This window comes from Pongo pygmaeus, chromosome 15 (genome assembly GCF_028885625.2).
Source record: "Pongo pygmaeus isolate AG05252 chromosome 15, NHGRI_mPonPyg2-v2.0_pri, whole genome shotgun sequence".
In the NCBI taxonomy this organism is placed as follows: Eukaryota; Metazoa; Chordata; class Mammalia; order Primates; family Hominidae; genus Pongo; species Pongo pygmaeus.
The window spans coordinates 104732294-104759457 of record NC_072388.2 but is presented as its reverse complement, the minus strand read 5'-3'; the positions used below and the strand labels follow the sequence as shown (position 1 = coordinate 104759457).

At 61.2% G+C, this 27164-nt stretch overlaps 2 gene segments (V, D, J or C); both read left to right on the top strand.

Moving 5' to 3' along the window:
* Window positions 1–275: 275 nt before the first annotated feature.
* LOC129013108 (immunoglobulin heavy constant epsilon-like) lies at window positions 276–10757 on the top strand. The segment is given in 7 exon segments: window positions 276–328; window positions 5893–6201; window positions 6406–6726; window positions 6813–7136; window positions 7216–7539; window positions 9466–9743; window positions 9828–10757. Coding segments are annotated over 6 exon segments (1524 nt in total).
* A 3553-nt stretch (window positions 10758–14310) lies between these two features.
* Window positions 14311–23924, top strand: LOC129012380 (immunoglobulin heavy constant alpha 2-like). The segment is given in 7 exon segments: window positions 14311–14350; window positions 16547–16630; window positions 18895–19200; window positions 19414–19734; window positions 19958–20290; window positions 22915–23132; window positions 23413–23924. Coding segments are annotated over 6 exon segments (1281 nt in total).
* Window positions 23925–27164: the final 3240 nt, after the last annotated feature.

The window sequence follows — 27164 nt, the reverse complement described above, 5'->3', positions numbered from 1 at the left end:
GGAGCTGTCCAGGAACCCGACAGGGAGCCAGACGGGCCACACCAGCCACAGACACCAAATGGAAGACCCGGCACTTCAGGTATCCCAGCCCACTGGGAACCCCCATTGAGGGGCCGGCCCAGGCAGCAGTGAGGGAGAGGCTGCCTGGGCCCCTGACAGGGAGGGGACTCCTGGGCCACCCTCACAGCACAAACCAAGCTTCTTGGTCACTGCATGGACTCTAGGCATCCCTTCCCTGCATGGGGACACAGGAAAGCTAGGAACAGCCTAACACCGACCTGGAGAAGGCAGGGGGCTGGGAATCTTGGCTGGGCCCAAGACCAAGAAGGTCAGAGGCCCCACGCTGAGCAGGGCTAGGCTGGGTGCAGACTGCCTGCCACCCCCAGGACAGGGACAGCCAACCCAGACCCGGGAGGGAGGGTGGGGAGGCAGCAGCAGGGAGCTGTCCTGAGCTGCACTGCGCAACTGGCTGATCTGGGCCAATCCGAGCTGGGCGGACTGAGGGGGGCTTGGCTGAGTGGACTAGACTGAGACGGGCTTAACAGACTGAGCTGAGGCGAGTTGGGTGTGCTGAGAGGGCTACCCTGTCCCTTTAGAAGACAGGCTGGCCAAGCTGGGCTGTCCTGAGCCAGGGCGATCGGGGCTGGCCCAGGCCAGGCGGGTTTAGCTGAGTTGAGTGAGTGGACTGGGTAGAGTGAAATGAGCTAGACTCAGCTGAGCTAGGCTTGAGCTGGGTTATCCTAAGCTCTAAGGTGGACTGAGCTGGGCTGAGCTGGACTTATCTGGGGGGCAGGGCAAAGTCAGGCTGAGCTGAGGTGGCCTTCCCTGGGTGGTCCAGGATTGAGTTAAGCTGAATGAGGCTGACCTGGACTTGACTGGACTTGGTTGAAATAAGCTGGGCTGACACAGGAGTAGGGACAAGCTACAGTTCTCTACTTAGGATAAAATGGGTGCTCGTGGACTATCCGGGCTGAACGAGACCAAGCTGGGGTATTACCTGCTGAGCTTACCTGATCTGGCCTGAGTTCAGCAAGGCTGCGCTGAGCTGGGCTGAGCTGGACAGACCTGAGCCGGACAGACCTGAGCCAAGCTTAGCTGGTTGGGCTGACTAAGCTGGGCTGAGCTAAATGGGATTGAGCTGAAGAGGGCTAGGCTGGGTGAGAGACCTGATGATGGACAGGGTTAAAAGCTGGAGTGAGCAGGGCTTAAATTATTAAACTAAATTGGGCTGGGGTGATCTAACTGAGTTTAGCTGGGATGAGCTGGTCTGTGCCAAAGTGAACTGGGCTAAACTACGCTCGCCTAAGTGGACTCAGCTGGGCTGGGCTTAACTGGGTTCAGCTGAACTGGGCTGGGCTAGACTAAACTGGGTTCAGCTGGGCTGGGCTGGGCTAGACTAAACTGGGTTCAGCTGAACTGGGCTGGGCTAGACTAAACTGGGTTCAGCTGGGCTGGGCTGGGCTAGACTAAACTGGGTTCATCTGGGCTGAGCCAAACTGAACTGGACTAAGGTGTCCTGGCCTGGCCTGAGCTGTGACTGGAAGCAGGGCTGAGTTGAGCTGAGTTGGGCTTAGCTGGACAGATCTGAGCCAAGCTTAGCTGGTTGGCTGAGCTGAATTGGGTTGACCTGGGGAGGGCTAGGCTGGGTGAGCGATCTGAGATGGACAGGGTTAGAAGCTGCACTGAGCTGGGCTTCATTGCTGAACTGAGTTGAGCTGGGGTGAGCTGATCTGGGCTGGGCCGAACTGAACTGTCCCAAAGTGAACTGGACTGAAGTAGGCTAGCCCTGAGTGGGCTGGGCTGGACTAACCTAGGTTCAGCTGGGCTCATATGGGCTGGGCCAGGCTAAGGTGAACTGAACTGAGCTGAGCTGTGCCAAACTGGATTCAGCTGGGCTGGGCTGGGCTGAACTGACCAGAACTGAACTGAGCTGGACTGGGCTGAACTGACCAGAACTGAACCGAGCTGGGCTGGGCTGAACTAGGCTAGCCTGAGCGGGCTGAGCTAGGTTGGATTGGGGCAGGCTGGGCTGGGCTGGGCTGGGCTAGGCTAGGCTAAGCTAAGCTAACCTAACCTAACCTAACCTGGGTTCAGCTGGCCTAGGTTGGGCTGGGCTGGGCTAAACCTGGTTCAGCTGAGATGTGTTAATATGGGCTGGGCTGGGCTGGGTCAGGTTGAGGTTAACTGAACTGGGATGACCTGGGCTGAGCTCAACTGAGTTCACATGGGCTGGGCTGGGCTGGCCTGGCCTAAACTGGGTTTGGCTGGGCTGGGCCAACTGGGCTGAGGTGATGGAGCTGAGCTGAGCTGGCCTGGCCGGGCCTGAGCTGTGATTGGAGGACCTGGGATGAGCTGGACAGACCTGAGCCAAGCTTAGCTGGTTGGGCTAAGCTGGGCTGAGCTAAATTGGGTTGAGCTGGGGAGGGCTAGGCTATAAGTGACCTGAGATGGACAGGGTAGGAGAAGCTGGAATGAGCTGGGCTTAGATTATTGAACTGAGTTGGGCTGAGGTGATCTAAATTGGGTTCTGTGGGATGAGCTGATCTGGGCTGGGCTGAACTGAGCCAAAGTGAACCGGACTGAACTAGGCTAGCCCTGAGTGGGCTGGGCTGGACTAACCTAGGTTCAGCTGGGCTCATATGGGCTGGGCCAGGCAAAGGTGAACTGAACTGAGCTGAGCTGTGCTAAACTGGGTTCAGCTAGGCTGAACTAGGCTAGCCTGAGTGGGGTGGGCTGGGCTGGGCTGGGCTAGGCTAGGCTAGGCTAGGCTAACCTAACCTGGATTCAGCTGGCCTAGGTTGGACTGGGCTGGGCTAAACTGGGTTCAGGTGAGATGTGCTAATATGGGCTGGGCTGGGTCAGGTTGAGGTTAACTGAACTGGGATGAGCTGAGCTGGGCTCAGCTGAGTTCACATGGGCTGGGCTGGCCTGGCCTAAATTGGGTTTGGATGGGCCGGGCCAACTGGGCTGAGGTGGATGGAACTGGGCTGAGGTGGATGGAGCTGGGCTGAGCTGGCCTGACCGGGCCTGAGCTGTGATTGTAAGACCTGGGCTGAGCTGGACCGACCTAAGCCAAGCTTAGCTGGTTGGGCTAAGCTGGGTTGAGCTAAATTGGGTTCACCTGGGGAGGGCTAGGCTGGGTGAGGGATCTGAGATGGACAGGGTTAGAAGCTGGACTGAGCTGGGCTTAGATTGCTGAACTGAGTTGAGCTGGGGTGAGCTAAACTGGGCTTAGCTGGGATGAGCTGATCTGAGCTGGGCCGAACCGAACTGCGCCAAAGTGAACTGGACTGAACTAGGCTAGCCCTGAGTGGGCTGGGCTGGACTAACCTAGGTTCAGCTGGGCTCATATGGGCTGGGCCAGGCTAAGGTGAACTGAACTGAGCTGAGCTGTGCCAAACTGGGTTCAGCTCGACTGGGCTGGGCTGGACTGGGCTGAACCGACCAGAACTGAACCTGGCTGGGCTGGGCTGAACTAGGCTAGCCTGAGCGAGCTGAGCTGGGTTGGACTGGGGCTGGGTTGGGCTGGATTGGGCTGGGCTGGGCTGGGCTGGGCTGGCTTGGGCTGGGCTGGCCTGGGCTGGGCTGGGCTGGGCTGGGCTGAACTAGGCTAGCCTGAGCGGGCTGAGCTGGGTTGGACTGGGGCTGGGTTGGGCTGGGTTGGGCTGGGTTGGGTTGGGCTGGGCTGGGCTGGGCTGGCCTGGGCTGGGCTGGGCTGGGCTGAACTAGGCTAGCCTGAGCGGGCTGAGCTGGGTTGGACTGGGGCTGGGTTGGGCTGGGCTGGGCTGGCCTGGGCTGGGCTGGCCTGGGCTGGGCTGGGCTGAACTAGGCTAGCCTGAGTGGGCTGAGCTGGGTTGGACTGGGGCTGGGTTGGGCTGGGCTGGGCTGGGCTGGCCTGGGCTGGGCTGGGCTGGGCTGGGCTAGGCTGGGCTAAGCTAACCTAACCTAACCTAACCTGGGTTCAGCTGGCCTAGGTTGGGCTGGGCTGGGCTAAACTGGGTTCAGGTGAGATGTGCTAATATGGGCTGGGCTGGCTCAGGTTGAGGTTAACTGACCTGGGCTGAGCTCAACTGAGTTCACATGGGCTGGGCTGGCCTGGCCTAAACTGGGTTTGGCTGGGCTGGGCCAACTGGGCTGAGGTGGATGGAGCTGGGCTGAGCTGGCCTGGCCGGGCCTAAGCTGTGATTGGAAGACTTGGGATGAGCTGGACAGACCTAAGCCAAGCTTAGCTGGTTGGGCTAAGCTGGGTTGAGCTAAATTGGGTTGAGCTGGGGAGGACTAGGCTGGGTGAGTGACCTGAGATGGACAGGGTTAGAAGAAGCTGGAGTGAGCTGGGCTTGGATTATTGAACCAAATTGGGTTGGGGTGACCTAAAATGGGTTCTGCTGGGATAAGCTGATCTACACTGGGCTGAACTGAGCAGAGCTGAACCCAGCTTGGCTGGGCTAAACTGGGCTAGCCTGAGTGGGCTGAACTGGGCTGCTGGGCTGGACTGGGTAAGCTGGGCTGAGCTGGGTTGGGTGGAAATGGGCTGAGCTGAGCTAGGCTAAACTGGGTTTGGCTGGGCTGGGCTGGGATGGGTTCAGCTGAGCTGGGTTGGGTTAGACTGGGTCAAACTGGGTTCAGCTGAGATGGGCTAATATGAGCTGGGCTGGGCCAGGCTGAGCTCAGCTAAACTGGGCTGTGCTGGACTGGGCTGAGCTAGACTAAACTGTATTCAGCTGGGCTGGCCTGTCCTGGGCTAAACTGGGTTCAACTGGGCTGGGCTGAGCTGGGCTGAGTAGGATTAGTTGAGCTGGTCATAACTGGATTTAACTAGCTAGGCTAGGCTTAACTGACTAAGCTGCTCTGGACTGTATTCATCTGGGTGAAGCTGGGGTGAGGTGGCTACTTTAGGTCCAGCTTTGCTGAGCTAAACTGGACTGGGCTAAATTGATCTGGACTAACCATTCTCGACTGGCTAAGAGAAGCTGAGTCAGAAGCAAGCTGGTTGAGCTGGCTGGACTGAAATAAGAGTTTGCTGCCTGCAAGGGGAGGTCCTGGGCTGACCTGGGCCAGGCTGAACCAGGCTGGCTTAGAGTGCACTTCAGAGGGCGACTCCCCTGATAGGCCAGTCTCAGCTGAACTTGGCTGTCCCGGTGGGCAGAGCGGGGCTGGATACTGTGATTTTGGGGGTACCTAGAGCAGACTTCAAGACCAAGATAACTGGGCTCCAGAGGCAGGATGGGCTGGGGACTCAGGGCTCCAGGCCAGGACGAAGGGCCACGCTGTGCAGACCGCACTATCTGGGCCAGGGTTCTGTTATGGGAGGGACTGCCTGGGGCATCAGGGCACATCTTCCTGCCCTCCCCTAGAGGTCAGGGGTTGGCAGAACACCATGGGGGTCTGGCAGGTCAGGTGAGGGCTGCTGTGATGGGGAGATCGAGGCTTGGCACTCAAGAGCCTGAGGAGCTGAGACCACAGCCTCGGGGGTTTGGGGTCAGGGTTGGAGGGCAGGCAGATCATCCACCATGAGCCCAGAGAGAGTTTGAAGGGGGAGAGCTCTGGGGTCCCAGGCCCCATGGGGTCCCCGGGCTTCAGCCTAGGGGCATGGCCCAGTGCCTCTGCTCCTGAGCGCCCACACTGCAGCACTTGCGGGGGGAGGCTGGGGTCATCCTGGGGGCACCCCCCCTTCCTGAGCCCAGCCTGAGGATAGTGGCTGAGCAACAGCTTCTGGTGGGGGAATGGGGGCCCTGGGAGGTGCCCTGGGCCTGGGGCTTGTGGAGGAAAAGGCCCAGAATGAGCCTGGCCATCTGGATCCCTGCCATGGGGTCCCCAGCTCCCCCATCCAGGCCCCCCAGGCCTGATGGGCGCTGGCCTGAGGCTGGCGCTGACTAGGTTCTGTCCTCACAGCCTCCACACAGAGCCCATCCGTCTTCCCCTTGACCCACTGCTGCAAAAACATTCCCTCCAATGCCACCTCCGTGACGCTGGGCTGCCTGGCCACGGGCTACTTCCCGGAGCCAGTGATGGTGACCTGGGACGCAGGCTCCCTCCATGGGACAACTATGACCTTACCAGCCACCACCCTCACACCCTCTGGTCACTATGCCACCATCAGCTTGCTGACCATCTCGGGTGCGTCGGCCAAGCAGATGTTCACCTGCCGTGTGGCACACACTCCATCGTCCGCAGACTGGGTTGTCAACAAAACCTTCAGCGGTAAGAGAGGGCCAAGCTCAGAGACCACAGTTCCCAGGAGTGCCAGGCTGAGAGCTGGCAGAGTGGGCGGGGTTAAAGGGGTGGGTGGGCTCAAACATGGGAACACCCAACATGCTTGGGGACCCGGGCCAGGACGTGGGGGCAAGAGGAGGGCACACAGCTCAGGGAGGCCAACAACCCTCATGACCACCAGCTCTCCCCCAGTCTGCTCCAGGGACTTCACCCCACCCACCGTGAAGATCTTACAGTCGTCCTGCGACGGCGGCGGGCACTTCCCCCCGACCATCCAGCTCCTGTGCCTCGTCTCTGGGTACACCCCAGGGACTATCAACATCACCTGGCTGGAGGACGGGCAGGTCATGGACGTGGACTTGTCCACCGCCTCTGCCACGCAGGAGGGTGAGCTGGCCTCCACACAAAGCGAGCTCACCCTCAGCCAGAAGCGCTGGCTGTCGGACCGCACCTACACCTGCCAGGTCACCTATCAAGGTGACACCTTTGAGGACAGCACCAAGAAGTGTGCAGGTACGTTCCCACCTGCCCTGGTGGCCGCCACGGAGCCCAGAGAAGAGGGGCGGGTGGGCCTCACACAGCCCTCCGGTGTACCACAGATTCCAACCCGAGAGGGGTGAGCGCCTACCTAAGCCGGCCCAGCCCGTTCGACCTGTTCATCCGCAAGTCGCCCACGATCACCTGTCTGGTGGTGGACCTGGCACCCAGCAAGGGGACCGTGAACCTGACCTGGTCCCGGGCCAGTGGGAAGCCTGTGAACCACTCCACCGGAAAGCAGGAGAAGCAGCGCAATGGCACGTTAACCGTCACGTCCACCCTGCCGGTGGGCACCCGAGACTGGATCGAGGGGGAGACTTACCAGTGCAGGGTGACCCACCCCCACTTGCCCAGGGCCCTCGTGCGCTCCACGACCAAGACCAGCGGTGAGCCACGGGCAGGCTGGGGTCGTGGGGGGAGGGAGCGAGCGAGCGGAGCCTGGGCTGACCCCACGTCTGGCCACAGGCCCGCGTGCTGCCCCGGAAGTCTACGCGTTTGCGACGCCAGAGGAGCCGGGGAGCCGGGACAAGCGCACCCTCGCCTGCCTGATCCAGAACTTCATGCCTGAGGACATCTCGGTGCAGTGGCTGCACAACGAGGTGCAGCTCCCGGATGCCCGGCACAGCACGACGCAGCCCCGCAAGACCAAGGGCTCCGGCTTCTTCGTCTTCAGCCGCCTGGAGGTGACCAGGGCCGAATGGGAGCAGAAAGATGAGTTCATCTGCCGTGCAGTCCATGAGGCAGCGAGCCCCTCACAGACCGTCCAGCGAGCGGTGTCTGTAAATCCCGGTAAATGACGTACCCTGCCTCCCTCCCTCCCAGGGCTCCGTCCAGCTGTGCAGTGGGGAGGGCTGGCCAGACCTTCTGTCCACTGTTGCAACGACCCCAGGAAGCTACACCCAATAAACAGTGCCTGCTCAGAGCCCCGGGTACACCCGTTCTTTGGAGTGGGCAGGGCTGTGGGCAGGGGCATCTTGGCACAGAGGAATGGGCCCCCCAGGAGGGGCAGTGGGAGGAGGTGGGCAGGGCTGAGTCCCCCCAGGAGAGGCGGTGGGAGGAGGTGGGCAGGGCTGAGGCACCACTCATCCATCTGCCTTCGTGTCAGGGTTATTTGTCAAACAGCGTATCTGCAGGGACTCATCACAGCTACCCCGGGCCCTCTCTGTCCCCACTCTGGGCCCACCCCCTCCAAGGAGTCCAAAGACCCAGGGGAGGTCCTCAGGGAAGGGGCAAGGGAGCCCCCACAGCCCTCTCTCTCGGGGGCTTGGCTTCTACCGCCCTGGACAGGAGCCCCTGCACCCCCAGGTGTAGATGGGCACACAGGCCCCTCCAGGTGGAAAAACAGCCCTAAGTGAAACCCCCACACAGACACACACGAACCCAGACAGCCCTCCCCCAAGTCTGTGCCACTGGCGTTTGCCTCTCTGCCCTGTCCCGCCTTGCCGAGTCCTGGCCCCACCACCGGAGACAGTGGAGCCGAGCCCACTCACACCCCACAGCCTCCACCACCCTGCCCTGTGGGCACACCAGGCCCAGGTCAGCAGCCAGGCCCCCTCTCCTACTGCCCCCCACTGCCCCTCGGTCCATCCTGAATCGGCCCCCAGGGACTCGCCAGCCTCACACACCCAGTCTTGCCCACTCACGCCTCACTCAAGGCACAGCTGTGTGCACACCAGGCCCCATAGCAACTCCACAGCGCCCTGCACCACCACCAGGGCCATAGTCACCCCACACGTGGTCACACGTGGCCCACACTCTACCTCCCACGCTGCCTCCAGCCAGGCTACCCCCAAGCCCTTCCTCTGAACCACACCTGGGCCGCTGGATCCCAGAGAGAAATGGGGAGGCCCTCACATGGTGTCCTCCAGTCCAACCCTCCCTGTCACCCTGTCAGCAGCACCCCACAGCCAAACACAGGATGGATGCGTGGGCTCCGTCCCCCACTCACCCACACCGGAACCCCAGAGCAGGCTACATGCCCCTCCCAGGCCTCAAACCCATGTGTGCATCTGACACCCCAGATCCAAACGCTCCCCCCGGTCATGCACACCAAGGGCACAGCACCCACCAAATCCACACAGAAACACGGGCACCGGGTACCCCATGAGCACAAAGCCCCTCCACGTCTGAAGACACAGTCCCTGCACATCGTCACAGCCATGCACTCAGCTTCACTCTCACGTCCCAGCCCACCTGCACCCAGCTCCGGGCCGGGAGCAGCAGAAAGAAGTGTGAGGGCCCGAGGCTGAACCTGCGCCTGCTGATGACCCGGGACCAGCAGGCAGCTCAGGGCGTTGGGGAAGGGAGTGGAGGGGATCCAAGGCAGGAGAAGCCAGAGGGACCAGGCTGGTGGGTGGGGCCGGGCCGGGGTAGGGCCAGGAGGCAGCTCTGGAATCCCACAGGCCTGGGCTCATAGTCCACACCAGGACAGCCCCTCAGAGCACCCATGCAGTGAGTCCCAGGTCTTGGGAGCCAGGCCGCAGAGCTCACGCATCCTTCCGAGGGCCCTGAGTGAGGTGCCCACTCCTGTGCCAAGGGGCTGGGTCCTTCTCTGGGGAGGGGTGGGGTCTAGAGAGGCGGAATGGAGGTAACCAGAGGTCAGGGCAGAAGCCGTAAGGAACAGAGGGAGAGTGGGGTCCCAGGGACGAGAGGTCAGGAGTGGTCAGCCTGGCCCTGGGCTGTTGACTGACTCGGGACCTGGGTCCCCACCCTCAGGGCTGGCTGGCGGCTCTGCACAGTCCCAGAGGGCCCCGGATAGGGTGCTCTGCCACTCTGAACAGCAGCCGGGACTGCCGAGAGCGGCAAGGGGCTCTGTCCCCCACCCCCGCTGCCACTGTGGAGCCCGGAGGGCTGACTGGCCAGGTCCCCCAGAGCTGGACGTGTGTGTGGAGGAGGCCGAGGGCGAGGCGCCGTGGACGTGGACTGGCCTCTGCATCTTCGCCGCACTCTTCCTGCTCAGCGTGAGCTACAGCGCTGCCATCACGCTCCTCATGGTGGGCACCCACCCCCAGGGGCCAGGCCAGGGCAGGGGGCTGGGCAGAGCCAGCAGAGCGCCCTGACCCACGCCCTCCCCTCAGGTGCAGCGGTTCCTCTCAGCCACGCGGCAGGGGAGGCCCCAGACCTCCCTCGACTACACCAACATCCCCCAGCCCCACGCCTAGGCCGTGGGCCACTCACGCTCCAACAGGCCCAGCTCTTTCTCTGCCGGCGCCTGAGCCTCCCTCGGGCTGCGCCCTGCCCTGGGTGGGAAAAGGGAAGCAGACAAGAGAAGGGGGCACAAGGTCACTACTGTGGGCTGATGGCCAGTGAATCTGAGCCCAGAGGGGTCCGGCTCAGCCGCAAGGTTAAAGGCGCCGACAGACCCACCAGTCGCAGCCCCCCACCCTAAAACAGTGTCTGTCCCTTCAACAGAGTCATCGAGGAGGGGGTGGCTGCTAGCCGTTCTAGCTCATCCCAGGCCCCTGAGTCTCAGGGTCACTCCCATTCTGACTGTACAATCACCAAAAGCCAAGGAGGGCCCGGCACCCAGCCCAGGACACAGCTGAGTCTGCGTCCAGCCCAACACCAGCCCACGGTCTCACTCCCCAGCCTTGGTCTGACCCTTCTAGCCCTGAGGTTCAAGTGCCTGGCATCCCCGTCCCCCAAGCCTCACTCAGACCTTCTTTCCCTTCACCCACCCCTCCTGCCACCCATCCCCAGCCCCCATCCCTTCACCCACCCCTCCTGCCACCCATCCCCAGCCCCCATCCCTTCACCCACCCCTCCTGCCATCCGTCCGCAGCCCCCATCCCTGCAGCCTGAAGGCACAGGGAAGCCCTCTGAGGCCAGGCCACAGGACTGTTGAGGGCTTTGGGCCTCTGGAGTGGGTAGAGGGGCTCCCACAGCCAGAGAAGGGGTTTCCTGCAGGGACAGCAGCTGCTGACCTCGTCCCTATGACCTCGTCCAGCCTCTGGCTTCAGCAGTCCTATTTCTTTCCCTCTGGGTTTCTTAGTAAAGTTCCTTTTCACAAACCCCACGTCTCCAGAGTGCTCTGTGGGAGGTGTCTGGCCCTGGAGTGGCTGGTGGGAGGCAGGACCCCTGAGGATGTGGAGGAGGAGCTAGAGGGGAAGGAAGGGCAGGGGCCATTCTGGGGTCCTGAGAGCCAAAGTGCCCAAGCAGTGGTTCCCATCAATCACCCCTCAGCACCCCAGAGACTCCCCAGCTCGGCCCTGTCATACCTGGTCTGCTGGTCTCCAGTCCAGACTCATGCCTCCTTCTCAGGTGAAGTCAAAGCAACAATCAACATCGACCCCTTTGTGGGCAAAACCAGAAGAGGCCCATGCTGTGGTCAGCACAGGAGGCCCCAAGAATGCAGCTGCACAGTCACCAAGGTGGAGGCTGTTGGGGGCCCCCAGGACCACTGGCCACACACCCTGATCCACCACCCACTGAGCACAGACAAAGCTGACTCCCCAGCCCACAGCCACCCACCAGCCTGGACCTCCTGAAGAGCTGAGAGGTGACACAGGAGCAGGCTGAGGCCTCAGAGCCATCGGGGCCACAGGTGGGCTTGACCCACACCGGTCCTCAGGGCAAACATGCAGCCTCCCTGGCTGGAGAGGCCTGCTTACGAGGGTCTTCACAACATCCTAAAAATGGGAGAGAATACATGATAGACATGACAAAGGGCAGGGTTCCCTCATATACAAAGAGCACTCAGGGACCAACAAGAAGAAAGGTGAGCAATAGGTTCTTCATGGAAAGGAAAAACCCAGTGGCCGATAATATAAAGAAACCATTTTAACAATGAGAAAAGTGAAAGGAAGGAGGAGGGGATGACGGGGGTGGAGGTGCTTCTTGGCCCTGACTGAGGGCACTTGAATCGCTAAGACCACTTTTTAGTGGCAAAAATTGGGGCAAAATGCCCCAATGCAGGAGAGTCCTCTCACAGTGATGGCCCCACAGGGAGAGCCTCGCTCTGTGCCAGGAGAGCCACGTCACACGGAGTGTGGCACAAAGCAGAGTGAAGCAAGCCTGCCACAGTCTGACAGCGGCACCTGGGTCCTCCGCCCTGTCTTCTGCTGCGACCTCGGAGCAGCTGGGCACGGGGGAGGAGGTGAGGAGCGACGGCTCCCTACGGGGTAGAAAACCCCAAAGCGGGCAGCGCTGAGGCCGACTGGGTCCAAACAACACCAGAGGAGGGGGCGTCGCAGGACAGGGCCAAGGCCACAGCCGCTGCCCAGCTCTCCTCACACACTCCCTCATTCACAGACACACACACAGGCACACACTCGCACATGCAAAAACACACACACAGGTTCACCACACAGACTCAACCTCTCATACACATTTGCACTCACACACACCAATCATGCACTCACAAACACACTGACACATTCGGACACGCTCATACCAACACACACACAGTCTCAGGAAGCCAGGCCCTCCATCCACCCCATCACCAGCCCAGGGTCTCGCAAACCCACATCTCCTACAACAGACCGGCCCTCCGCAGCCAAGGTCCCCTGGACCGGGAGCCCCTCCGGGGGGCAGAGCTCAGTGACTTCTTTCTCTGCCCTGCACCCTAGATCATGAGACCCCCATGGCCCCAAAGCAAGGGCAACAAGGAGTCAGCTCACTGCCCCACTGTGTGGCAGACGTCCTCACGCACAGAAAATTGCACTGTCTCAAAGGCCTGAGAGGAAGACGAGATGAGCACCCACGTAGAGAAGACAGACAGGGCCCATGGGGAGGGGCAGAGGCCCGGATTCACACCCAGGCTCGGAACAGCACCCCTGCCTTCCACATGGCCTGGCCTCCTGGGAGCAAGAGGATGCCGTCTCAGGGCCCCTCCATCCCCTCTTTATTCCCCTATTAACCCACCCGTGGGTATAACCACGGCCCCCAAAAGATAGAGCCACATCCTAGCCCCTGGGGCCATTGAGTGCGGCGTTATCTGTCAAAAGGGCCTTTGCAGATCCCATCAAGGTAAGGATTTCGAGGTGAGGGCACCCTGGATTATCAAGGATTTCGAGGTGAGGGCACCCTGGATTATCAAGGATTTCGAGGTGAGGGCACCCTGGATTATCAAGGATTTCGAGGTGAGGGCACCCTGGATTATCAAGGATTTCGAGGTGAGGGCACCCTGGATTATCAAGGATTTCGAGGTGAGGGCACCCTGGATTATCAAGGATTTCGAGGTGAGGGCACCCTGGATTATCAAGGGGGCTAGGTCCAAGGACAAGTGTCCTAGCTGGAGACAGATAAGGAGACACAGGGATGGGGAGAGGCAGAGGCACACAGGGGTGGTGCTATGGACTGAGGGTCTGTGTCTGCCCGAAATTCATGTGTGACAGCCCTCATCCCAGAGTGAGAGCATGCAGAGCTGGGGCCTCGGGGAGGTGGTTAGGGCCTGAGGGGGGAACCCCAAAAAATGTGATTCGTTCCCTAATCTCACTAGAGACCCTAAAGAAAAGGGACCCCAGAGAGCAGCCCTGCCCTCTTTCCACCACGTGAGGACGCGGTGAAACGATGGGGGTCTGTGAAGCAGGAATCGGCCCTTCCTGGAACTTGACCCTGCTGCCATCCTGACCTGGAATTTCCAGCTTCCCTGAGAAATGAATGCTGCTGATGAACCCACCCGTCTATGGTGTTTTTGTTATTGCGCCAGAAATGACTAAGACGCAGCAGCCACCTGCCCCTGGAGAGGGCCAGGGGCATCCCAAGGTTCATAACAAAAGCTCCAGAGCTTCCCTGAACTGCCAGGGTGTGTCTTCCCAGGACCCCGGGGCAGCCCCAGGCTACCTCCCTCCTCCTCTGACCCCACCTGCCCTGATCCGACCTCACTGTCACTCCCTGGATTTCACCCGACAGCCTCCACCGGGGTGGCCTGGCCCCATGGCCAGGGCATCTTCCATTCACACCCACGCTTTCCAGGACTCCACTGCAGCAGCTCCTCTGTGAAGCGCCCCTGGCCTCCCATTGCCGGTGCCACCCGAGCCCCCAGACAGAGCTGGCCTCTCCCGACTCCAGGGCCAGCATCGCTGGCGGGATCTCTCCAGTGCAACGGCCAGCTCTCTGGTGACCCACAGTAGGAGTGCCACCTGGGCAGCGCTGGAGAGGGTAGAGCAGGCACCTTGGCCGCCCTGATCTGCAGGGCTGCAGGCTAGAGACGGGGTGCCCCCCATGCCCCCACCCTGGGCTGCAGTCTGGGGCCCCCAGCGGCCCATGGGGCAGGCCAAGGGAGGCCAGGCCGGAGTGGCTCCAACCCAGCAGCGCAAGACTCACTCTCCCCAGCCTGATGCCCGCCCTGTGGCCCCAAGGCCCCCTCACCGGGGGTCCACTCACAGGCGCCCTTCCCCTGCGGGCGGTCGGGGACCCTCTCTGGCCCTGTGTCTCCCCTTTGCCATCTCTGTCTCAGGGTCTCTGAGCCTCTAACTGTGTCTGTTCCTGTTTCCCTGCATCGTGGCCCCCACCCCGCCCTGTGGAGCCATGTGGACCCGTGAAGCTCCACGGCCAGTGGGGTCACAGAGCCCTGGCCACACACACCTGGCCCCACCACAGCCAGACCACAGGCCAGACATGACGTGGAGCCGCGCGGCCGTGTCTGCTGGGGCAGGAAGTGGGCGAGTGACCCCGTCTGTAGGCCAGACATACAGGCATGCAGGCCCTCCCCTCCAGCCCTCAGCATCCAGCCACATCTGTGGACACAGCCAGAGCGGCAGAGCAGGGGTCTGCTAAGGACAGACGGCCAACAAGGCAGGGCCTGGGCCGGGCCAGGGCTCCGTCCCCACAGCAGCCCTCTTGGCAGGCAGCCAGACGCCTGTGAGGGTGGACCTGCCATGAGGGCCTGCATGCCGGAGGCCGCCCACTCAGTCCTGCGGGCCCTCCAGCAGCCTGACCAGGTGGGTCTTGGAGGTCTCCAGGCCTCCGTCTCCTCCTCTGCACATTGAGGAGTCCAGCCAAGCTGGTTCTGGCCCCTTCTGGAAGCAAAAGGTGGAGAACAGGCACCAAGACAAGAGGGAAGGACAAAAGAGGTCACCACAGGGACTCTGGAACCACAGGGCAGGACTTCCTAACCGGGCAGGAAGGATCTGGGCACTGGGGGCTGAGCCAGGCTGGCCAGGCCTAAGCTGGGATGACCCAGCCCTTCCTGGGATACAAGGTGAACAGCTTTCATGGCTGAGCCGAGGCCTAGGCTGAGCCGAGCCAGAGGGCAGAGGAGAAGATGACCTGGAGCTAGCTGATACACGTCCATGTGGGCTGCCCTGAGCTGCCCTGGCCTGGGCTGGGCTGAGCAAGGCTATGCTGGACTGGGCTGAGCAAGGCTACGCTGGACTGGGCTGAGCTGAACTGGGCTGAGCTGGGCTGAGCTGGGCTGGGCTGGGCTGAGCTGGGCTGGGCTGAAGGGCTGAGCTGAAGGGCTGAGCTGAGCTGGGCTGAGCTGAGCTGGGCTGAGCCAGGCTGAGCTGGGCAGGGCTGAGCTGAGCTGAGCTGAGCTGAGCTGAGCTGGGGCTGGGGCTGAGCTGGACTGGGCTGGGCTGGGCTGGGCTGGGCTGAGCTGGGCTGAGCTGGGGCTGGGGCTGAGCTGGACTGGGCTGGGCTGAGCTTGGCTGAGCTGAGCTGGGTTGGGTTGACCTGGGTTGAGCTGGGTTCAGCTGGGCTAGGCTAAGCTGGGCTGGGCTAGGCTAAGCTGGGATGGGCTGAGCTGAGCTGACCTGAGCCGGGACGAGCTGAGCTGGGCTGGGCTGGGCTGAGCTAAGCTGACCTGGATTGTGCTGAGCTGGGCTGGGCTGAGCTGGGCTGAGCTGGGCTGGACTGAGCTGGGCTGGGCTGGGCTGAGCTGGGCTGAGCTGGGCTGGGCTGGGCTAGACTGGGCTGGGCTGGGCTGGGCTAGACTGGGCTGGGCTGGGCTGGGCTGTGCTGGGCTGTGCTGGGCTGGGCTGGGTTGAGCTTGGCTGAGCTGAGCTGGGTTGGGTTGACCTGGGCTGAGCTGGGTTCAGCTGGGCTAGGCTAAGCTGGGCTGGGCTAGGCTAAACTGGGCTGGGCTGAGCTAAACTGAGCTGGACTGGGTTGGGCTGAGCTAGGCTGACCTAGATTGTGCTGAGCTGGGCTGGGCTGAGCTGGGCTGGGCTGGGCTGGGCTGAGCTGGGCTGAGCTGGGCTGGGCTGGGCTGAGCTGGGCTGAGTTGGGCTGGGCTGGGCTGGGCTGGGCTGGGCTGGGCTGGGTTGGACGGGGCTGGGCTGGCCTAGACTAAGGTGGGCTGGGCTGGGCTGGGCTGGGCTGGGCTAGACTGGGCTGGGCTGGGCTGGGCTGGGCTGGGCTGGGCTGGGCTGAGCTTGGCTGAGCTGAGCTGGGTTGGGTTGACCTGGGCTGAGCTGGGTTCAGCTGGGCTAGGCTAAGCTGGGCTGGGCTAGGCTAAGCTGGGCTGGGCTGAGCTGAGCTGGGTTGGGCTAAACTGACCTGGGCTGGGCTGAACTGGCCTGGGCTGGGCTGAGCTGAGCTGACCTGAGCCGGGATGAGCTGAGCTGGGCTGGGCTGGGCTGGGCTGAGCTAGGCTGACCTAGATTGTGCTGAGCTGAGCTGGGCTGAGCTGGGCTGGGCTGAGCTAGGCTGACCTAGATTGTGCTGGGCTGAGCTGGGCTGGGCTGGGCTGGGCTGGGCTGGGCTGAGCTGAGCTGAGCTGGGCTGGGCTGGGCTGGGCTGGGCTGAGCTGAGCTGAGATGGGCTGGGCTGGGATGGGCTGGGCTGGGATGGGATGGGCTGGGCTGGGCTGAGATGGGCTGGGCTGAGCTAGACAAGGCTGAGCTGGGCTGGACTGGGCTGAGCTGGGCTGAGCTGGACCAGGCTGAGCTGGACTGGGCTGAGCTGAGCTGGGCTGAGCTAGACAGGGCTGAGCTGGGTGGGGCTGAGCTGGGCCGGGCTGAGCTGGACTGGGCTGAGCTGGGCTAAGCTGGACTGGGCTGGGCTGAGCTGAGCTGGGCTGAGCTGGACTAGGCTGGGGTGAGCTAGGCTGGGCTGAGATGGGCTGTAATGAGCTAGGCTGGGCTGGGCTGAGATGGGCTGTAATGAGCTAGGCTGGGCTGGGCTGAGCTGAGCTGGGCTGGGCTGAGCTGGGCTGAGCTGGGCTGAGCTGAGCTGGGCTGGGCTGAGCTGGGCTGGGCTGAGCTGAGCTGAGCTGGGCTGCGTTGGACTGGGCTGGGCTGGGTTGGACTGGGCTGGGCTGAGCTGAGCTGGGCTGGGCTGAGCTGGGCTGGGCTGGGTTGGACTGGGCTGGGCTGGGTTGGACTGGGCTGGGCCGAGCTGAGCTGTACTGAGCTGGACTGACCTGGGCTAAGCTGAGCTGGGCTGACCTGTGCTGGGCTGGGCTGGGCTAGGCTGAGCTGGGCTGACCTGTGCTGGGCTGGGCTGGGCTGAGTTGGGCTGAGCTGGACTGAGCTGAGCTAAACTGGGCTGAGCTGGGTGAGCTTAGGTGGACTGAGCTGGGCTGGGCTGAGCTGAGCTGGGCTGGGCTGAGCTGGGTTGAGCTGGAGTGGGCTGGGCTGAGCTAGACTGAGCTGAGCTGGGTAAGCTTAGGTGGACTGAGCTGGGCTGGGCTGAGCTGAGCTGGACTGGGCTGAGCTGGGTTGAGCTGGAGTGGGCTGGGCTGAGCTGGGGTGGGCTGGGCTGAGCTGGGGTGGGCTGGGCTGAGCTGGGGTGGGCTGGGCTGGGCTGAGCTGGGGTGGGCTGGAATGGGCTGAGTTGAGCTGGGTTGGGTTGACATGGAGTGAGCTGTGTTGAGCTGGGCTAGGCTAAGCTGGGTAAGCTTAGGTGGACTGAGCTGGGCTGGGCTGAGCTGAGCTGAACTGGGCTGAGCTGGGCTGAGCTGGGGAGAGCTGAGCTGGGCTGAGCTGAGGTGGGGTGGGCTGGACTGGGCTGGGCTGAGCTGAGCTAGACTGGGCTGAGCTGGGCTGAGCTGGGGAGGTGGGCTGGGCTGGACAGAGCTGAGCTGAGCTGGGTTGGGTTGACATGGAGTGAGCTGTGTTGAGCTGGGCTAGGCTAAGCTGGGCTGGGCTAAGCTGAGCTGGGTTGGGCTGAGCTGAGCTGGGCTGGGTTGGGCTGAGCTGAGCTGGGCTGTGTTGGGCTGGACTGGGCTGGACTGGGCTGGGCTGGACTGGGCTGGGCTGGGCTGAGCTGAGCTGAGCTGGGCTGAGCTGGGCTGGGCTGAGCTGTACTGAGCTGGCCTGGGCTGGGTTCACCTGGCCTGAGCTGGACTAGGCTGAGCTGTCCTGTGCTGGGCTGGGCTGGGCTGGCCTGGAGTGGGCTGGGCTGAGCTGGGCTGGGCTGGACTGAGCTAGACTGAGCTGGACTGGCCTGGGCTGGGCTGGATGGGCTAAGGTGGCTGCTAATGTGGGAAGGAGGCCGTGGGTTGAGTGTGACTCCACCTGCAGAGCCCTGAGCCCAGCTGTGTTCTTAGGGGTTCTGAGGGCCACGCAGCTCTGTTGCACCATGATTCTGTCTTCTCTCTTGCCCATTGCCTGAAGGAAATTTGGAGTGGGCTGGGCCCAGAGCTCCCCTGTGTAGCAGGCCCTGTCCTGGAGGGCCTGGCAGGGACATGGCTTAGCCTGTTGGCCTGTGGTCCCGAGACCTCATAGGCCACAGGGGTCCACTGTGGCTTGTTTGGGCCTGGGGTGGGGCTCATGGAGTGGTGGGTGTTGGACTGAGACCCTGACCAGGGACAGGGGGGTAGGGTCACAGCCAAGCCGCCCCACCCCTACCCCATACACACAGCACTCAGAGCCCAGGCCCCCTCCTCAGAGCCCCCACCAAAATCCTCTCTAGGTGCAGGGGAGAGAGCAAGATATGTCCCCCACCCAGAGCAGGAGCTGCGATCAGGGAGCTCAGGGGACTCAGCCACTCCATGGCAGAGCCCTGTTTAATACAACTTGTGTCTGGGACGGCCTGGGTCAGAGGCCCTATCTAAGGAGCATGTTCAGAAACTGTGTCGCTGGGATGAGACAGCAGTGTCCAACCGCAGACCTGTGGTGCAGGAGCTGTGTGACCTTCGGGCCGTCACCGGGCCTCTCTGTGCTGGGTTCCTCCAGTGTAGAGGAGAGTCAGGCACAGCCTGTCCTCCTGGGGACACGGCATGAGGGCCGCGTCCTCACAGCGCATTCTGTGTTCCAGCATCCCCAACCAGCCCCAAGGTCTTCCCGCTGAGCCTCGACAGCACCCAGCCAGATGGGAACGTGGTCGTCGCCTGCCTGGTCCAGGGCTTCTTCCCCCAGGAGCCGCTCAATGTGACCTGGAGCGAAAATGGACAGAATGTGACCGCCAGAAACTTCCCGCCCAGCCAGGATCCCACCGGGGGCCTGTACACCACGAGCAGCCAACTGACCCTGCCGGCCACACAGTGCCAGGACGGCAAGTCCGTGACATGCCACGTGAAGCACTACACGAATCTCAGCCAGGATGTGACTGTGCCCTGCAAAGGTCAGAGGACAGGCTGGGGAGTGGGGCGGGGCCACCCCGTCCTGCCCTGACACTGCACCTGCACCCGTGTTCCCCACAGGGAGCCGCCCGTCACTCACACCAGAGTGGACCACGGGCCGAGCCCCAGGAGGTGGTGGTAGACAGGCCAGGAGGGGCGAGGCGGGGGTACGGGGAAGGGCGTGCTGACCAGCTCAGGCCATCTCTCCACTCCAGTTCCCCCAACTACCCCATGCTGCCAGCCCCAACTGTCGCTGCACAGACCGGCCCTCGAGGACCTGCTCTTAGGTTCAGAAGCGAACCTCACGTGCACACTGACTGGCCTGAGAGATGCCTCGGGTGTCACCTTCACCTGGACGCCCACAAGTGGGAAGAACGCTGTTCAAGGACCACCTGAGCGTGACCTCTGTGGCTGCTACAGCGTGTCCAGTGTCCTGCCCGGCTGTGCCGACCCATGGAAACGTGGGGAGACCTTCACCTGCACTGCTGCCCTCCCCAAGTCCGAGACCCGGCTAACCGCCAACATCACAAAATCCGGTGGGTCCAGACCCTGCTCGGGGCTCTGCTCAGTGTCCTGGTTTGCAAAGCATATTCCCGGCCTGCCTCCTCCCTCCCAGTCCTAGGCTCAGGTGATTATGCCAAGTACAGAGGGAAACTGAGGCAGGCTGAGGGGGCCAGGACACAGCCCTGGGTGCCCACTAGAGCAGAGGGGCTCTCTCATCCCCTGCCCAGCCCCCTGACCTGGCTCTCTACCCTCCAGGAAACACGTTCCGGCCCGAGGTCCACCTGCTGCCGCCGCCGTCGGAGGAGCTGGCCCTGAACGAGCTGGTGACGCTGACGTGCCTGGCACGCGGCTTCAGCCCCAAGGACGTGCTGGTTCGCTGGCTGCAGGGGTCACAGGAGCTGCCCCGCGAGAAGTACCTGACTTGGGCATCCCGGCAGGAGCCCAGCCAGGGCACCACCACCTACGCTGTGACCAGCATACTGCGCGTGGCAGCCGAGGACTGGAAGAAGGGGGTCACCTTCTCCTGCGTGGTGGGCCACGAGGCCCTGCCGCTGGCCCTCACACAGAAGACCATTGACTACCTGACGGGTAAACCCACCCACATCAATGTGTCTGTGGTCATGGCGGAGGTGGACGGCACCTGCTACTGAGCCGCCCGCCTGTCCCCAGCCCTGAATAAACTCCATGCTTCCCCAAGCAGCCCCACGCTTCCATCCGGCGCCTGTCTGTCCATCCTCAGGATCTCAGCACATGGGAAAGGGCCAGGGCACGGAAAGGGAAGAATACCCCCTGCCCTGAGCCTCGGGGGCCCCTGGCACCCCCATGAGCCTTTCCACCCTGGCGTGAGTGTGAGTTGTGAGTGTGAGAGTGTGTGGTGCAGGAGGCCTCGCTGGTGTGAAATCTTAGGTCTGCCGAGGCAGGCACAGCCCAGGGTGGGTTCTGAGAGATGCACATGCCCCGGAGAGTTCTGAGTGGGCAGTGGCATGGCCGTTTGTCCTTGAGAGAGTCGCCTCTGGCTGCAGCTGGGAGGGAATAGGGAGGGTGAGAGGAGCAGGCTGGCGGAGAAAGAGGCAGGTAGTGGGAGGAGCGGCGAGGGAGTGAGGGGCTGGACTCCGGGGCCCCACTGGGAGGACAAGCTCTGGGAGGGCCCCACCCCCCTAGTGGGTGGCCTCAGGACGTCCCACTGACGCGTGCAGAAAGGGGCACCTCCCCCTAACCACACTGCTCTGTACGGGGCACATGGGCACAGTGCACAATCACACTCACATATATGCCTGAGCCCTGCAGGAGCAGAACGTTCACAGCCCAGACACAGCTCCAGAAAGGACAGGGGAGTCCCCTCCCAAGCCCCCAGCGGGCATTCCCAGGCTCAGCCTGCTCCCCCAGGCCCCTCTGGCCTCCCTGTGTTTCCACTGTGCACAGCTCAGGGATCAACTCCACAGACCCCTCCCAGGCAGCCCCTGCTCCCTGCCTGGCCAAGTCTCCCATCCCTTCCTAAGCCCAACTAGGACCCAAAGCATAGACAGGGAGGGACCACATGGGGTGGCATCAGAAGCAGCCCAGTGAGCCAGAGCCTGCCCAGGGCCCTCTGCATGCCTCTGCCATCTGCCTGGGGCTCCCAGGAGTGGAAGAACAGTCCCACAACCACTGTGGGGACACCTGGCACCAGGACTCCCACAAGGGGGCAGTGGGGCCCCTGCTCGTGCCTTAGACATCTTCCGGGCCTCCCCAGGGGCCCCCGCCTTCTGGCTGCCTCCCTCTGCTCTCAGGGCCAAGGTGAGGTGGAGGCCACTGTCACCCCTGGGGGTCCAGTCACCAGAGGGTAATTGAGAGCAACAGGTCACTCGGGAAGTCCTGCCACAGAGAAGCCCTCCAGCCCATGGGACCCAGGACCTGGCCCAGAGGAGGGGCTTTTAAAGAGAGGGGGAAAGAGGGAGAATCAACAGATGAGGGGCTGAACCAGCAGACAGAGATCAGGCAGACACATGGGTAGATCCTGGGACATATAATGAATGGATGGGTGGATGGAGCATTGGCAGATGAAGGATGGATGGGTAGTAAAATGGATGGGTGGGTAAATGGCTGGATGGAGGATAGACGGATGGATATGTGATGGATGGATGGATGAGGGATGGGTGGATGGAGGATGGATGAGTGGGTGAATGAAGGATGGAAGATGGATGGATGGATGGATGGATGATGGATGGGTGGGCAGATGGAGGATGGATGGGTGGATGGAGGATGGAAGATAGATGGAGGGGTGGACGGATGGAGGATTGAGGATAGATGGGTGGGTAGGTGGGTAGATCTATGGAGGATAGGTGGATGGAAGATAATTGGATGTAGAATTGCTTTATGAATGGACGAATGAAGAGAAGGAAAATAGCTTTATAGATGGATGAGTGAATGGATGGATAGATGGATAGATCGAAGAAGGATGAGTGGATGGAAAATAGCTTTATAGATATATGGGTGGATATTTAAATGACAGCCTTATATTAATAGATGAATGGAGGATGAATGGATGGGTGAGTGGGTAGGAGTGTTATCGATGGAGGGGTAGATATATGGATAATAGCTTTATAGATGGATGGATGGATAGATGGACGGAAGGATAGAAAGACAGTTGAATGACTGGATGTATCAGCATATGACAAGCAGGTACAGCTGTACATTGGAGGTCTATGCCCTGAGACCCTGAGGAAAATGAGGATGCCTGTGCTGGTGGCCCTCACCTGGCCCTCGCTTGTAACCCCTCAGCCACATTCCCTGGGAAGGCAACAGAGGCCTCTGGTCTTGCCCATTCAACCTTTGGCACACTGAGTGTCACACCCAGGTCTCTGTCTTGGACCCAGATCTCCTTGAGGGTGGGTGTGTCTGGTCCTCTCTGGCCCCGGGACCCAGTCACTGAATATGTGGCTGGGACTGAGACGCGGTGGGGTGGGAGGGGTGGGAGGGTACCTTGGGCTCAAGCTTCCCTTGGAGAAGCAGATGGTGTCCACTTTCTGCCCTGCCAAGTCTCTCCCTGAAGTGCCCTAAGAACCTCAAAGACAGAAGGTTCCAGCCCCTCACCTGGGACCCTGCCTCCTCATCCTCCCTGGGGGAGTCTCAGGCCTTAGATGGGGACCCAGATCCCACTGTCCCCAGACCCCAAGGAAGCATAGCCGCTGTTCACACGAGTCCGGGCCTGGCAGGCTCTTGCTGTGTTGCAGATTGGCAGATGCTGCCTCCCTATGTGGTGCTGGACTTGCCGCAGGAGACCCTGGAGGAGGAGACCCCCGGCGCCAACCTGTGGCCCACCACCATCACCTTCCTCACCCTCTTCCTGCTGAGCCTGTTCTATAGCACAGCACTGACCGTGACCAGCGTCCGGGGCCCGTCTGGCAAGAGGGAGGGCCCCCAGTACTGAGCGGGAGCCGGCAAGGCACAGGTGGGAGCCCAGGAGGAGTGTAAGCCCACAGTGGATGGGGTGGGCTGCAGTGCTTGGCTAAGAGGAGAGCACCACCTGCTCCCACTGTGGGGGGACGTGCTCTCCTGGGGGACCCTTCGCAGACACTGAGGACACGGGCAGGCCCAGGGTCAGGGCTGAGCTTCCCTCCAGTGCAGTAACCAGGATTCTGTCCAGGCTCCCATGAGCCAGGCCAGGGCTGGGACAGAGGGCGTTGGCAGGGATGCTGCTCCTTCAGGCCGTGACCCCTCTGTCTTTGCAGGGAGGAAGTGTGGAGGAACCTCTTGGAGAAGCCAGCTGTGCTTGCCAGAACTCAGCCCTTTCAGAAGTCACCGACCCGCCCTGCCCCACATGGCTTCCAGGTGCAATAAAGTGGTCCCAAGGAAAATGTTCACAGACTCCGGATGAGGGGACGGCGGTCAGGGAAAGGGTGGCGGCTTTAGACTGGAGAACGCCTGCTTCAAAGTCCCCCTGGGTGTCACGGTGGTCATGGTGGGCATGGACAGAGGGTACCCCTGGTCCCAAAATCAAGAAATGACCTGATCTTGCATGAGGCTGAGGCCCAAGGATGAATGCTGGATTCACCAGAGACCATGGCAAAGAAGACTGCTCCCAAGAACTATGTGGGATCCCTGTTCCTCATAACCTAGATAGCCCTGGTCCTCCTCACTGGGTCCTCATCCTGATCACAGACCCCTGGTCCTGACCAGTGGGCCCTTTTACCGATCACTGAGCTCTGGTCCTACTACTTGGGCCCTGTTCCTGATCACTTAATTCTAGCCTTGATCACTGAGCCTTAGTCCTGATCACTGAGTCCTACTCCTGTTTTTGGCCCTGGACCTGATCACTCAGCCCTGGTCCTCATCACTCAGCCCTGGTCCTGGTCACTCAGCCCTGGTCCTCATCACTCAGCCCTGGACCTCATCACTCAGCCCTGGTCCTCATCACTCAGCCCTGGACCTCATCACTCAGCCCTGGTCCTGGTCACTCAGCCCTGGACCTCGTCACTCAGCCCTGGTCCTCGTCACTCAGCCCTGGACCTCGTCACTCAGCCCTGGACCTTGTCACTCAGCCCTGGACCTCGTCACTCAGCCCTAGTCCTCATCACTCAGCCCTGGACATGATCACTCAGCCTGGTCCTCATCACTCAGCCCTGGACCTGATCACTCAGCCCTGGTCCTGATCACTCAGCCCTGGTCCTGATCACTCAGTCCTGGTCCTAATCACCTAGGCCTGGTCCTGATCACCCAGCTCTGATCCTGATCACTCAGTCCTGGTCCAGATCACACAGCCCTGGTCTTGATCACTCCATCCTGGCCTCATCACTCAGCCCTGGACCTGATCACTCAGCCCTGGTCTTGATCACTCTGTCCTGGTCCTCATCACTCAGCCCTGGACCTGATCACTCAGCCCTGGTCCTGATCACTCAGCACTGGTCCTGATTATTAGATCCTGATGCTGGTCACTGGGCCCTAGTCCTTATTACTGAGCCCTGATCCTAATCACTGAATCCTGCTCCTGATCAATGAACCCTGGCCCTGATCAAAGGGCCTTGCTCCTGATCACTGGGCCCTGGTCATGCTAACTGTGCTCTGGTTCTGATTACTGAGTCTTGGTCCTGATCACTCAGTCTTGGTCCTGATCCCTGAGTCCTAGACTTGATCACTCAATTCTGGTCCTGATCACTGGGCCCTGGTCATGATCACTGAGCTCTGGTCTGGATCACTAGGCTCTGGTCCTGATAACTCAGTCCTGGTCTGGATAGCTGAGTCTTGATCCTGATCACTGGGCCATGTTCTGGATCAATGAACACTGGCCCTGATCACTGGGCCCTAGTCCTGCTAACTATGCTCTGGTCCTGACCACTGAGCCCTTGTCCCAGTCAACAGTCAATAACTGAGCTCTGGTCCTAGTCAATAGTCAATCACTGAGCCCTGGTCCTGATCACCGAGTCCTGGTCCTGATCATTGAGCTCTGGCCCTCATCACTGAGCCCTGGTCCTGATCACTGGGCCCTGAACCAGATCACTGGGCCCTGGTCCTGGTCACTCAGTCCTGGTCTTGATCACTGAGCCCTAGTTAGGATCACTGAGCCCTGGTCCTGATCACTGGGTCCTGGTCCTGATCATTGAGCTCTGGCCCTGATCACTGTGTCCTGGTCCTGATCACTGGGTCCTGTTCTTATCCCTGAATCTTGGTCCTGATCACTGAGCCCTGGCCCTCATCACTGGGTCTTGTTCCTGATCACTGGGCTCTGGTTCTGACCAATGGCCCCTGGTTCTGGTCCCTGAATCCTGGTCTTGATCAATGGGCTCTGCTCTTGACTTCTGAGTCCTGGTGCTGATCATCCAGTCCTGGACCTGATCACTGGGCCCTGATTCTAATCACTCAGACCTACTTTTGATCACTGAACCCTGGTATTTATCACTGAGCCCTGATCCTGATCGTTGGGCCCTACTTCTGATAACTGAGCTCTGATCCTGACCACTGACCTCTGTTCCTAATCACTGAGCCCTGGACCAGATCACTGGCCCTGGTCCTGATCACTGACACTTGTTCCTGATTGCTGAGCCCCGGACCCGATCACTGGGCCCTGGTCCTGATCACTGAGCCCCGGTCCTGATCACTGAGCCCCGGACCTGATCACTGGGCCCTGGTCCTGATCACTGAGCCCTGGTCCTGATCACTGAGCGCTGGTCCTGATCATTGAGCCCTGTTCCTGATCACTAACCCCTGTTCCTGATCACTGAGCCCTGGTTCTGATCACTGAGCCCCGGACCCGATCCCTGGGCCCTGTTCCTGATCACTGAGCCCTGGTTCTGATCACTGAGCCCCGGACCCGATCACTGGGCCCTGTTCCTGATCACTGAGCCCTGGTCCTGATCACTGAGCACTGGTCCTGATCACTGAGCCCTGTTCCTGATCACTAACCCCTGTTCCTGATCACTGAGCCCTGTTCCTGATTACTGAGCCCTGGTCCTGATCACTGAGCCCCGGATCCAATCACTGGGCCCTGTTCCTGATCACTGAGCCCTGGTCCTGATCACTGAGCCCTGGTCCTGATCACTAGCCCCTGTTCCTGATCACTGAGCCCTGGTCCTGATTACTGAGCCCTGGACACAGTCACTGACCCCTGTTCCTGATCACTGGGCCCTGGTCCTGATCACTGACTCCTGTTCCTGATCACTGAGCCCTGGACCCAATCGCTGGGCCCTGGTCCTGATTACTGAGCCCTGGTCCTGATCACTGGGCCCTGTTCCTGACCACTGAGCCCTGGACCAGACCACGGATCCCTGTTCCTGATCACTGATCCCTGGTTCTTTTCTTGTACATATTCATTTTGAAGTCTGATTCCTTTTCTGAGCATGTATCAGTCTGTCTAGACACTGAGTGCTGTCTGATTTCTGAGCCTTGGCCCTCATTAGTAAGTGACCTGCAGTGGTGGAGGGAGGCCTCCAGGGAAGCCGAGACCCTCTCAACGCATCCACTTGCTGGTAGATGAAGAAATGACCCCAATGACTTGCTCCATTTTTCCAGGCTCAGAGGGGTGTGTAGGCCCCAGGAGGACTTGGTGGGGAGAGGACCAGACCAGGCCCTGTGAGCTACACCCAGCCCCAGCCCCTAAGGGTCGCCAGGTCTGGACCTAGCACTGCGGAGGGGGTACAGTACAGGAGTGGGGACAGGAAGTGGGGAGAGGCCATGCTGTTTGTATTCTCTTGCTTTTCTCTCTCTCCTGAAGCCTCTTGAATAGACCTGCCGAAATATCCAAAATAGCCCCGTGGGGCGGCTGAGTCATTGTGAACACAGCCCAGGCCAGGTGTTCCAGCCAGAGAACCGCTGTGCTGAGAAACATGTCCCGAAACCGAGACCTGGCCAGGTGTGCCTGGGGCCTGAGCGAGGGGCTGCAGCCACGGGGAGGCCCAGCCCCAACCAGCCTAGGGTCAGCTAGGGCCTTCCAGGTCCAGGGTTAGGCAGAGGTCAGCCAGGGTCAACTACGGTCTATCTGAGGTCATCC